Here is a 14329-nt window from a genome sequence, read left to right as displayed (position 1 = left end):
ATGTAGGGAACCTCCAACCCATTGGCTCCAACCAACCGTACAAGTGTATTGTCTCTTACCAGTTCTTCGCTAAAATGTTTGTAAAAACAACGTTCACTGATAATCGTGACTTGTGAACCGGTATCCCACAACGTTTCCAACGTCACACCTCCCATTTCTACCACAACAGGTCGTTCGCCCACCATTCTAGAAAGAACTGAGCCCTTTTCATCCCCGTCCTGTGTACGGCTCTTTACACAGTCGGTTACTGGTTTAACCCTTTCCAAGTACATGATCTGATCACGTGACCAGGCTTGCCACATTTCAGACAAATGGGTTTTCCATCGGATGTAAACTTATATTTGGGAGGTCGTCTTTCTGAAAGCCCGACCTTGAGTGCCTCAAGTTCCTGTTCTAACTCTTTTTGGCGACTCGCCATCTTCCTGACTTCTTCGAAACAATCTGAATTGTCATGAGTCGCGACTGTATTGGCTGTAGCGTTCTTTGGAACTGGAGTACGTATTTCTTCCCATTCTAATGCCAATTTCCTCAGTTCACTAAATGAGACCGACCCGTTTTGTATGTGCCTCCTCAAATCAAGGACCAGCGATCTGTCATGAATCCCTTCAACAAAATGATCCACAAGCAGGTCTTCAGAGGACACAGCGCGTCTCGATTCCTCTTGTTTGGCTTTCACCGCGTTAAAGCGTGTGAATAAATCATTGGCATACGCTCGGACCGTTTCTCGACTTCCCTGTCGCCTTTCAGCAAAACATGCCATAAGAGTTGGTAATGGGCGTTTGTCGCCGAATGCATCCACTAAGATTGCAAAAATGTCTTCGATACTGCTGTATGACTGACCACATGACTTCAGTTCAACCCTGGCTAGTCCCTCTACATGCTGAGTCACATAGCGAATCTGTTCTTCTCTCCCGAAATCCCTCACAGCACTGCTAATCTCTTCTATGAAATCCTTAACAGAGTACCTTCCATCTTCTCTGCTATCTCCGTAGAATTTCCTAACTTTGGGGGGTTTCGAAACAACAACTTTCGGGGCGGATCTTGCCTCTAAACTTTCCCTCATGCTACTCAACTCTGTAGCCATTCTCCGCAAATCCCCTCCTTCTCTTACAATCCTTCCCCTTCCCAGCCCCAACGGTGTCTGTGAAAAATCAGCGGCCGAAGTAAATTCCAAACCAGACTCATCCATGTTGGTATTTTAAAAGGTTGGTATTTTAAAAGGTTGGTATTTTAAAAGGTTGGTATTTTAAAAGGTTGGTATTTATAACATTGACCTGTGTTGGTGTTACGTTTCTTCAACCAGAAGGTTATTCGAAACTTGTCAACACGTGTGTAATACAAGTTAAACCAAGCTCTTACTGGCAACCAAGAAAAAACCCACACCACCCAGCATACATACAACACAACCAAAAGTGTTAGTAATCACATCACATCACCATGTAGCATAATCAAACATACAACTACACATGTCAGTCATAATATCAAATCAACATAATCAAACACACTCTTCCCGTGCTGGTCCACTCCCCAACTCTGTCTCTTTGTACGGTGTGCAAACAGTCTTTCACAAACGTCCGAAGAAATGTTAATCGTTGAAGTCCTTCTTCTGTGGATTAACAGAGTAAAAAGAAATGTTAATCACTGTAATCCTTTCTTCCACGGATTAATAAACTAAAAGGCAGTGTTGACAACAAAGCCGCATCCGTCGACGTCACGCCCGGACTCCCTCCAACTTCACACACGCCTGTCTCCTCCACACCAGCCCGCGTCCGGACTGCATGCCTGCCGTCCTCTCCCTGTGCGACGGGGTCCCCTAACCTACTCTAATCCTAGCCCTAACAGTAACACCCCCTACCCACCCTTGCTCCGCAGCGCCAAATGTAACCGTGTGCCAATCTACTTTCCTCTTTCGTACTGAACTCAAACACTAAAACAGACGACACAAGTTATATTACCCAGGTTCTTTTATTCCATACGATGAAATGGGGAAAATGTGGGATAACGGGGGTTTATCTTCAAATACAACACTTTCACTGTATAGGACTAAACAACTTTAAAAAAAACCAATATTCTCACTCTTCATTCTAAAACTACATTCTTCCCCTAAAGATACCCTTTAAAACACACCAAATCCTTTCCCCAAACTACACTCTACTCTAAATCCTCACTCTCAACTTTAATCCAAAAAAACACAATGAAACTCTAATTTAAAACAAACGAAATCTAAAAGAACAACCTAAAAAAACAATTCTTTAAAAAAACCAAATCTACAAAAACTCTAACAAAATCTGACCAAAATCTCTCCACTAAATCTAACTACTCTTCACTAACAAAACCTAGTCTATAAAAACAAATCTACGACCCACTAAAAAAAGAAAAAGACCTAACTAAACCCAACAGACCTAACTAAACCAACCAGACCTAACTAAACCCAACAGACCTAACTAAACCCAACAGACCTAACTAAACCCAACAGACCTAACTAAACCCAACAGACCTAACTAAACCCCGTCTACGAAAACCCAGCTAAAAACCTCCCATCTAAAAAAGACCGTCTAAAAAGAACCCCGTCGCACGCTCCGACATCCTGCAAACCACAGAATGCACGCCGTAAGCATACGTAAACAAATCAACAATTTCAACTACCACAAACTAACTCGTTGAACAACAAAACACATCATTCCTACAAATAACATGCCTACAATACCGTTCTCTCAAACGACGGTCTTCTAAAGCATTCACACACAAAAATCTTCCCAACCATCCCAACTCACAAAACAATCTACTTGAACATTCAAATAAATCCTCCCCCCAAGCAGCATACTATTCTTCTCACTGCTTACCCCTTTACAGAAAGAAAATTGTTTTAACCTACCAGCAAAAGAATCCTCACATCCCGGAAAGATTTCCGGCCGTGACAGACATGTCACACAACGGCATTAAAAACACACCGCACCAAATACACGTCTCCTTCCCTCAAAGATTCCAAGCAAAAGCACAGTTTTAGCGTTCACATCCTGTGCACCGGTGTCACAAGATTAACCCATTCAACTCGAGGGGTGTCAGGCAGCCCCACTTTCTTTAGTTAGTGCCTAACGTCACCTTCAACTATTCAACTTTACATCGCGGCGGAGGGAAAAAGGGAGATGAAATAAAGCCACCTGTCAATTGTTTCTTGTTCACAAAAACATTAATCACAAAATTTACTCCAGAGGCTTGTACTAAAAAAACAATCGTTTTACCTATGCAAATTTTAGAATCGGCTATTCCGCGAGACCAATTCAATAGAAATGAAACTCAGTCTCGGAAACCTTAATGGATCCCCGATAGTACAGAGGTACCACGAGTTCACACGGATGCACACAAGTGCATGTGTACCGTAACTCGTTCCCAAGCTCACACATGTCACATTTATGCAAAATGATTTCAACGTGTATGTGAAAGTTGTGTGTGTGTGTGTGTGTGTGTGTGTGTGTGTGTGTGTGTGTGTGTGTGTGTGTGTGTGTGTGTGTGTGTGTGATAGAAAGAGTGAAATCTGCTCTTGAATTGGAAGGAAATAGCAGCAGGTCAGATCATGTACACATATTCAAATTCAAGATTCCATCCAGTGAAAACATGATAACAGAAAAACTGTTGCTACTGCTCATGTGAGACACCTGAATCAGAATCAGATACAATACACCACAGTTTAATTAACACATTCTTTAAACAATGCCTTCATCTTCAAATTCAAGATTTTGTCCAGTGAAAACATAATAACAGAAAGACTTGCTACTGCTCATGCGAGACATCAGAATCAGATACAATACACCACAGTTTAATTAACATATTCTCTAGTCTAAACAATGCCTTCAGTTCACTAGGCTGTGTTTATGCAGCGTCACAGCAAGAATCACATGATACCAGTGCAAACATTGACAAGCCCAGATGATACAGTGACTATTTTGTCCAGTGTTACCACTTCTTCCTCTTCCCTTGCAAACAAAAGATCAGTCAGAATATCACTGCAGAGTTCAGAATTTTGTACTTTCCACAAAGAATACCGATAACTCGCTCAACATAAATTCTCAGATTAGCTAGTTTGCGTGTTGACTATCTCATAAGCTGTAAGCTGACTCTTCCCTCTTGTAAAGGCAGGGATTTTCACTTGTGCACCTCTCATAGCCACTAGTTCATTAATGTCAAATCCCCTGTCGGCCAAAATCACATCATGCAGGGGCGGATCAGTTCATTTTATGGGGGGGGGGGGGGGGTTTCCAAAAGTATATTGTGAAGATATGGGTGTGAAGGCGCGAAGCGTCGAGGCGACGGCGCGAAGCGCCTAGCTTGCAAGGGGGACCGGGGGCATGCCCCCCGGAAAAGTTTGAAAAAAAAAGATGCAAAATGGTGCAATCTGGTGCATTCTGAGGTTGATCATTACCAGTTTCAGGCAGCAGATGTTGTCACTGATGAATACCCCAAAAATTTAAACTCAACCCAAAAAGACACACACATTTTTTTATTTTTTGGCTGGGGGGGGGGGGGGGGGTTCCGGAAACCCCAGAAACCCCTCGTCCGCCCCTGTCATGTTGTACAATATTGTCTAGATACCCACTATTTGCAGCGATGTGCTTGTCACTTCAAAGCCCACCCCACCCTTTAGAAATAAAAGAAATATGGCCTTGAGGTGTAATTGATATTGTATTTAATTGTATTGTGCTTGTAGTTTGACCAGGTGAGTGCACTAGCATCAACACTGGAGGGTCTTTCAATGAATATATTTCAAAACAGTCAATAATGGACACTACTCTGTTCCATGGATAGGGAAGGAACTGTGGCGGTAGACTTGTCTTTATACTTCGCCTGTCTGGCCAGAAAACAAGTGGCTGCAGTCTGTGGTACATGATATGCACAGTCTCGTGAAAAACTTTGCTGGCAGTTGTTCTTGACACAGAAAAGATGCATGCCAGGTGTTGCAGGGGTTTGTTAAGGCGTATATGCATGAATGAGAGCTTGAAACTGTGTCAGTGCTCTGCGCGATTGTGTTGGTAAATGCGGTGCAAGAAAATCAAATAATGTAACAAGTGTGAAGAAATTAGAAATCCCAGTAAAATATCGTACAGTATCGTCATTGTCCCTCAAGTGTCATTTTTTTCTTGGCAAGTTCGTCTTTAAGTTCCCGAGTTTCTAGCACCAGCCTGTTTAGTTCATCCCGTAGCTGCTTTTCTTCATCTTTAGAAATCCAGGCAAAATTGTCATAGGTTTCAGTCTGGCAGTAAGTACCGCCACAGTCATCTCTCTCGGGAAGAGGAGCAGCTAGTTCTGCTGTATCCGAAGTACCTTCACCGTCGCCATCAACAGCATCCTCTGCTAAATTAGGGTGAGAAGGAGTTGACTCACTCCCCACGAGCTTCTTCCTCTCCTTGAGTCTCTGGTACCATCCTTGTTGGCTGTCAGGCTGTGTCCCTGCACCAAACCCAAGTTTCAAAGTAGGTGTCCAGCTCGGACTGTTTACTTCCCACATATGGTTGCCCTGCAGAAAAAATCAAAGGCAAATGTATTGTAAATTATGGATTGGGAGTTATTTTAAAAATAAGTCACCCAAACAAAATGAATGAGTATATCTAGACACAGATCTACCCTTGAAACTGAACTATGAAGTTGTATCAACAATGACCATTTAGTGTTCAAATAAATTCTGATTATCAAATCCAAGTATTTCACACATATGGCATTCTCACAAGTCATGGTTTTGGGCAACCATGATAAGTTGTTATACTGAGAGTAAGTGTAAGACTGACTCACTCAGTCCATAGACCAAATAACCAAATGGTCTATGCTCAGTCATAGACTGCACTCGGTGCAGGACTGACCGACTGTCCGCACACTACCATCACAACACAGCTTGCATAAAACACAGACTAACCAAGGCAGGTGAACAAAAGCATGAGTACTTACCATTGACAAAATGATCAGAGCACACGTATCTCCTAGCTGTTGATTCAAAGTTGAAATTCTTCAGCTGAAGCTGTGCCAACCATTCTCGCCCGCGTCGTGCAGTCAAATCCCTTGTCTCTTTGCCCTTTCCGTTGACAACAAATGGAACAGAAAAGAATCTTCTGTCCCTATCTCTATCTTGTCTGTTATGGCAATGTTTAACACTACAACTAGAGACCATGTCGATAAATGCGGAAGATTCAGAGTGCAGATTTCGCGTGTTGCCTTCTCGCGAGTTCCGCCGGAATGCCAGAGGCAAGGCCGGACAACTCTGCACATGACTGTGTGGCGCCAGAGCTCATACCAAGTTGTGTTGTGTTGTGTAACCTACAGATAAAAAAAAAGTGTAATCATGCAGTAAGAGAAATGGAAAGAGAAAGTTTTTGTTGAGACAGAACAGAAAACTTAGGACGGAAAACTTTTTTTTCAACAACTTCAAGGGAGAGAATGCAAACACTAAACACTCCCGGTTATGACCTTGACCTTTTGTTTGTTTTCGCATTCAGTTCTTTTCGTACGGCAATTTCAGCTTGTAAAATAAACAAATTTACGAACATTTTCTGATAAATAATGTTTGGAGATATCTTGTATTGAATTATAGTATATACACAAAGAAAAAAAATGAAGCTTAGAAGTCAATTCTTGATTCCCCTAAATAATGAAAACTGCTTTCCCTAAACAATGAATTGTTTACGTAAATAATTCATTGTTTACGTAAATAATGATTTATTTAGCAACATTGTTGATTGTTTATAAACAATGTAATATAAGTCTAAATAATATATTGTTTACGTAAATAAATCATTATTTACGTAAACAATGAATTATTTACGTAAACAATTCATTGTTTAGGTAAATAATGAATGGTTTACGTAAACAAAAAATTATTTAGAATTGTTTTACATTGTTTATAAACAATTACTTATTTAGCACATGAGCTTCTAAATAATGATTATTTAGCTAAAACTGGTGAAAAAAACATGAAAAAGTATCCAAATAATTATTTGACAAACGGAATGCCATACGTCGGCATTATACTTGTCTCGTCTAAATATCGGGCCCTATTGCTACGCTGAAAACACAATAGCTCTTTATACTCTTTCTTCACTTTGTCTTTCCTACTCTCGTTCTGTCCTACTGTTAATACTTTCCTTCTTTCTTGCTTTACTCATTCTTCCTTCCTCCATTTCTTTCTGACTTCGTTCCCTGTCATCCCTAAAATCACATTAGGCTAGGCAGATTTCATCAGATTTCACCTCCTGTGTGAACAAATTGCTATAAAATTTGTTTCACCTTTTTTGTACTCTACATGCATCCATTGATCAGGTAAAACCGAGTTGGCCAACGTTTTCCCATGCAAACTATATTTTTGAAGCTTTTAAAGAATGATGACAACTGCGCAATAACGGTATTCCGAATATGCTCCGTCCCTCACCTCTCACGTCTATAACATGTCTTATTTTAAGGGATGTGCCATATGTCACTCATATAGTATGTAAGAAAAGCACATTCAGTTGATAAATAGGTTCCAAGGGCGGATCTGGGGGGGGGGGGGTTACACGGGTTACGTAACCCCCCACCCCACCCCAAAAAGCATTTTGGTAAGAGGTTTCAGAGGTAATTTATTGGCTCAGGATGCACCAGATAGCTCTATTTTGCTTCTTTGGATAAAAACAAATTCCGGGGGGGGCATGCCCCCGGACCCCCCTAGAGGCTTAGGCGCCGAAGGCGCCGTCAGTAACCCCCCCCCCCCCCCCTCCAAAGTGAATTGATCCGCCCTTGGGTTCAATTGCATTTATTTAACGCGAAATAACGTAGCCGAAGCTCAAATCTAGCGCATTCGGTGTGGTTTCACAGGGCGCGTCTCCCGGGTCGCGTTTGACAGGTATGTGAGTTGACAATTACTGTGCTGATATTCTCCCTCCTTTACCCGTTACTGTTGCATTACACATGTGAACATGCACACGCACACTCTATTCAACATGACCTCGTACTTACGCTAAAACCCGTCTTCGTCGTCTGATGTACCTACACAGGCAACCTCGGTCACAGTGTTGGCACAGCTCTCCCCTCTGCACTCTCTACAGCCAGACGTACACACGAGGCCGTGTTTTCGGCATGAACATCTTGCTGTTCGACACTCTGTCTTGCAATTGCATCTGATGGATATAGCTCAGTTGGTAGCGCGCTGGATTTGTATTCAGTTGGCCGCTGTCAGCGTGAGTTCGATCCCAGGTTCGGCGGAAATTTATTTCACAGAGTCAACTTTGTGTGCAGACTCTCTTCGGTGTCCGAACCTCCCCACGTGTACACTACATTGGGTGTGCACGTTAAAGATCCCACGATTGACAAAAGGGTCTTTCCTGGCAAAATTGCTTAGGCACAGTTAATAATTGTCTACCTATACCCGTGTGACTTGGAATAATAGGCAGTGAAAGGTAAATATGCGCCGAAATGGCTGCAATCTACTGGCCGTATAAAATTTCATCTCACACGGCATCACTGCGGAGCGCCTAGAACTGTACCCACGGAATATGCGCGATATAAGACTCATTGATTGATTGGATTGGATTGGATGACATCGAGTAGATCACCAGGAGCAGCAGCAATGTCAATGAGAATAGGAAGCATGGCGCCTTGAACAATCTCCCATCCCCAGTCCATCGGATCCAGGAGACACTGTTCTTGATGCAAGTGCATCTATTCTTGCACCTGGAAGTATGTTCTCATGGAATGGAATTTAGCTGCTGCTGATGTAGGTGGGAATTTGCAGGGCTGAAACGATGAGGTACATGTAGAGACTTTCTGCATGTACTTGATGTAGCGGAGGAAGTTCAAAGTGTCTCTTTCCTTCCCCCCATAGAGTTCTACAAAGGCCCTTTCTCCTGCTCCTATCAGCTCATCAGTGTGTAACCGAGTGCCGAAACACTACGATCACCTCGGGAGGCGAAGTGCAATCAAACAGGATTGAAAATGTTAGAGCTAATTATTTTCTTAGCCCTATAAAAACTGTTATGCAAACCCGAAGGTTTCCATGAACATACAGACAATCGGAAACCACCAGATCCCATCACAAACAGAATTCTACAATACACCGTTGTTGACTTTTAAAGGCCAACAACTCGGGTGCAGAGTCTGCTGTGAAAGGAGCGGAAGCCTCCCCTGTCACAATCGCCCGAGTTTGAATGAACTTCGTCCCGAAGTTCCGAACCGGGGGACCACTGTCCATCCCAAGTTCGCAGAATGGGAACAGCACGAAAATGTTCAGTGGTCATATTATGCCATTACCTGAACATATCATGCCGAGTCCCATCCCTGCTCGCAAGCACCAGATGTAACCGAGTGCCGAAACACTACGATCACCTTGGGAGGCGAAGTGCAATCAAACAGGATTGAAAATGTTAGGGCTAATTTCTTAGCCCTATAAAAACTGTTATGCAAACCCGAAGGTTTCCATGAACATACAGACAATCGGAAACCACCAGACCCCATCACAAACAGAATTCTACAATACACCGGTGTTGACTTTTAAAGGCCAACAACTCGGGTGCAGAGTCTGCTGTGAAAGGAGCGGTAGCCTCCCCTGTCACAAGTGTCTCTGCAAGGACTGGCGCTGAAGACATGGGCCTGCTGCACGAACACTGTTGACTGGGTCAATTTCGTTAAACACATTGGTTTTCCAATCCCGAATGGACTGCTAATTGTATCGCATCCACCAAAGGCGTGCGCAAACAGGATGTTCTCACAAACTTGAGATCCAAGAACAGTCTGGACTTTTCTGATGTCCCACACTTTTGCAGCTGATTTTGCTGTCGATGATCTCACTGATGTGAAGAAGACGGGGCAGTGATCTGGCGTAAGATGGTACAACAGAAGGATGAGCAGATCGGTGTCCTCGCCAACCAGAATCACGTTTCCCTTCCTTGCCAATTCCAGAGAAGTCTTTACGACGAGCCTATCAGCATCAGCAGTTGTATGGACAGTGTCAAAGCCGTGCTTTGAAAAACGGGAACTAAGGAGGTTGATGAACCGCTGTTTGTTGTTTGGATTCGTCAGGAAACGCTCCTTTGGTTCGCACAGGACCATGTCACCCTCAAAAGTGATGGCACATGCTGTATTGGCTCTGCTTGTTCTTCGCAAATGGGCTGCATCTTTGGTGGTAGGTCCGCAGCTGTATCCATAAAAAACAAGAGTTCCTTTGCCAAAATGACGAATGAGAAAGTCTGCGTAACTCGGAGTAAGCTGGTTGTATGTTGAACCACGGCACCAGGACAGAAGGTGCAACAGCAAGCCACCATCGATGACATATGTTACATCATCAGGAATAACACCATTTACCTGCTTTGTTGAAGTCCAGATGTAAGTTGCCAGTGCAGCCTTGGTACCTTGTCTTGGCAGACCACCCGAATCAAACAGCGATGCTGGGACACTGCACATCTCAAAGGCAAAGGCGTCCTCAAGACATCCGTTGGTGTTCTTCACAGTTGTCACTAGTCTCTGGAACAACAGCATGGAGTGAACATGTACTAGATCATCGTGCAGATTGGACGACTTGGCTTTCAGAGCCATGGTTACAGCTTGATCCGTCTTTTTAAAGGTGAAATCCACAACATTATTTCCGATCATGCTGCTCAGAATCTTGTTTCCTACGCCTTTTGCTTGTTCTGCATTCACAGTAGCTTCAGCTTCTTTTCCGCTTGAAATGGATCGGAGGGCTGTATCCACAGTGAAAGGGTTCCTATCAAGCAGATATCTCAAGATCAGCTGAATGTCTGTGTGATCTCGCTTCTGCCTTGCCACGCTCAACTCTTTGTGCTGCGTTTGTTGCTCGCTATAATGGAATGCAACGTCTGTGACAGACTGCATTGCGTCGGGGATTTCTGCACAGGCAGGCATACACAGTAGTACTAGTAGGTGGGAGATCAATGCCATATGATTGCGCAGCATTCAGTTCAAATTTCCGTACCTCTGTGTAAGAACAGCTACAGCCAAGGTGGCTGAGGGTATCGATCAGAAACCGTGAACCGAATGATCGGTGCATTTGCACGCCAAGTGCAAACTGCAATGGTGCAATAACAGTGTTTGGCCTTCTGAGCTGAATGATTGCTTGTCCTATTGCACTGATATAATGTTAGGTAACCTTGAAAGAAATACATGTACGCATCCACTAACAAATGCACAGATTAATAAATAAACGCAACGTAAGTAGGTGAAGCTGAACATGGAAAAAAACTTATTACCTAACAGTCACATGCACGATCCACGTTGTTCTCAATGGACATAATTTCACAAGGCACATAGGCAAAGACTGAATCTGCAATCGCCTAACAATCATTATAATGCGAGCAGTGAAATGCGCCCCTGGGAAACAAACAAATATATCTATACATAGATGAGACCAATAAACTGCTTACGCCATGCTGATTAAGCTATGTGTGATGTTATTGAATAGTTTCCTTGGGTAGCTTGTGAAAAACTGTCCCTCCGAAAACTAAAATAAAATGTACGATATTTCGGACTCATCGCATGGTTTTTTCCCGGCCAACTCGATTAGATGTGTGCAGGCACACTGAAATGAATCAACTGCACCTAAAATGAATTTTATAGCAATTACTTCGCACACATCCAAACGCTTCCCAGATTTGTGTTGAATTATGGAACTGTCTCTGTTGCAAGTCAAGGTGGTGACGTCACAGTGAAATGTCGTCATCGTGAAATGACGTCATAGCACAAGACACACATCTGGGGTCTGGCGTTCTTCCCTGAGAAGCAAAAAGAATAAATCGACTTCTCGTACTTTTGTATTGGTGGTTGTGTCGCCGCTGGTGTTGTTGCTGTCGTTGGCGACGACGATGTATGGAGAGGTCAATGCTGTCGGTGATGGCGATGCGGTTGATGTCGTTCTTGTCAGTCAGTGTACGGTTCTATTTGATGTGTATGTGGTTGTCGATGCTGTTGGTGATGGTAGTGGTGTATGTAGTTGTTGATGCGGTTGGTGATGATGGTGTCGATGATGTTGTTGTTGCTAGTGGCGATGTAGCGACGAGGGTGGTGACGGTGTGTGTGATGTTGCAGGTCGCCATGACAACGGGCCAGGGGAGCAGGGCGGGCTGCGCTACAACGACGTGTTCATCATGGGGCCTTACATTGACTGTGCACCTGACACACCTGATGATAACGGTGACTCACCTGCCCCCTTCATCCGGGGCCTGCGTCAGCTGGGGATCCCCACCCGTGTCGTGCACCCCGGGGACAGCGAGGCGGTGAGACGGGTGGCGGAGAACAGCTGGACTGGAGTGGCTGTTGCTGACGCGGTCACCATTGTGGAGGAGAGGACGGTATGGGGTCTGGAGCGCAAGGTGGTGGTGTACCTGGACATGGGGCGTGGTCTTGATGCTGACACTACTGGCCGCATGGTCTCCATGTCGCGCTCCACGGCGCAAGTGGTCTGGGTCAAGCCTGAACCTTATCGTTATCGTTGATACACCGTGTGTCGTGCACTCCCTCTCTCACCTCTCTCCGCCACCACCACCACCACCACCCCCACCACCACCCCCGCCACCAGCCCCCACACCCAACAACCACCGACACGTCATCTCACACCTGCGAATCTACCTGACGATCACCTGGTATTTACCTGTGTACTAATTTACACGTGCAGACGATGCTGAACCTTTCCAAACACCTTGCCGTGGCGGGGGGACGCTGGCAAAAATACAAACGCAGGTCCCGCACACCTGGAAGCCTGTCAACTGTTACCTGCAAAATCAGGCGGGTGTGTTGCGACAGGTAGGACAATATCAGGTCGGGTTTTGTCCAGTGAAACGAACTTCTGCAACTACCGAAAGGTGACATATACAGGTGAAAGCCTCCGCTACCGCTCGCCCTGACCGCTACCTGTGACTCACCTGTGACCGATACCTGTGACTTACCTGTGACCGCTACCTGTGACTCACCTGTGACCGATACCTGTGACTTACCTGTGACTACCTACAGGTGGAAAAAACGCACACTAGGTACAGTGGTGTCTGTCAGGGTTTATTCCCTGTGGTTAAATTCATCTTCACTTTGCCTGAAACACAAATTTGCTCAAAATACCAGTCTTGAATGACATCAAACGAAAAATGCGTCATGATAAATGACGTCATTACTGTGTTTTGCTGCTCAAGGCCAGATGGAGAGAGAGACAGAGAGAACACAGTTGTACAATAAAGATACACCCGACCTGGAACTGTGAGGCTTCACTTCATGAGTTGCTTTGACATTGTGTGTGTTGTGTGATGTCTGTTCACTTTGTTTCAGAATTGAATAACTCGCCCAGTGCCAATAAGAAGCGACCAGCACATTGTCAACAGCTTACCAACGTTTTGTGTGTGGCTTTTTGCGTTGAATATTTATTTTTTTGTGTGTGGCTATTTGGGTTTAATATTTATGCTTTTGTGTGTGGCTATTTGAGTTCAATATTTATGTTTTTGTGTGTAGCTGTTTGGGTTCAATATTTATGTTTTTGTGTGTGGCTTTTTGGGTTGAATATTTATGTTTTTGAGTGTGGCTTTTTGGGTTGAATATTTATGTTTTTGAGTGTGGCTTTTTGTGTTGAATATTTATGTTTTTGAGTGTGGCTTTTTGGGTTGAATATTTATGTTTTTGAGTGTGGCTTTTTGTGTTGAATATTTATGTTTTTGAGTGTGGCTTTTTGGGTTGAATATTTATGTTTTTGAGTGTGGCTTTTTGGGTTGAATATTTGTGTTTTTGAGTGTGGCTATTTGGGTTTAATATTTATGCTTTTGTGTGTGGCTTTTTGCGTTGAATATTTATTTTTTTGTGTGTGGCTATTTGGGTTTAATATTTATGCTTTTGTGTGTGGCTATTTGAGTTCAATATTTATGTTTTTGTGTGTAGCTGTTTGGGTTCAATATTTATGTTTTTGTGTAGATTTAACGTTCACCAGCACGGAATAACGGGCACCCGTCGTGATGTAGAAAAAGCCGTAGAGTCGTACTGTATACACTGAGCACAAACAGGTAAGCATATTGGTTCTAGTGTGTGGCTTCGATGTTAAACCGCAGTATTTTGCTCATAAATATCTGTGCATGTGAAGATCGGTTTCTCTTCTGCTCATAAATGATTTCATTGCACTGTATCAGTATTTCGGAATGACGTCACAGGTGTCAGAACACACCTACCCTTAAAAACGGCTTTTTGTTATGGTACGATTCACTTTGAACCACCAAAACGATCGCCAAAACTGACCAATATTTCAATTTTTTTTACGTTAGTGAAATTCTTTTAAGTCTTACCTCACTGGGCATGCCAATAATGTTAAAGTCTTACCTCACTGGGCATGCCAATA

The 14329-nt window shown here is 43.6% G+C and overlaps 1 protein-coding gene across 1 annotated transcript in view; it reads left to right on the top strand.

Annotated features, from left to right (window-relative positions):
- The window catches only part of LOC138951230 (uncharacterized), a 38453-nt gene extending 25544 nt beyond the window's left edge, over window positions 1–12909 (top strand). The window contains exon 3 of the mRNA XM_070322887.1: window positions 12052–12909. Coding sequence (XP_070178988.1) covers window positions 12052–12458 — 407 coding nt within the window. The 3' untranslated portion in view covers window positions 12459–12909. The remainder of the gene's footprint in view (window positions 1–12051) is intronic.
- The last annotated feature ends 1420 nt before the right edge of the window (window positions 12910–14329 follow it).

The sequence above is a fragment of the Littorina saxatilis genome, linkage group LG16, assembly GCF_037325665.1.
Source record: "Littorina saxatilis isolate snail1 linkage group LG16, US_GU_Lsax_2.0, whole genome shotgun sequence".
Taxonomy (NCBI): domain Eukaryota; kingdom Metazoa; phylum Mollusca; class Gastropoda; order Littorinimorpha; family Littorinidae; genus Littorina; species Littorina saxatilis.
Note: the sequence above shows the minus strand (reverse complement) of the source record. Positions and strands in the feature narration are given on the sequence as shown.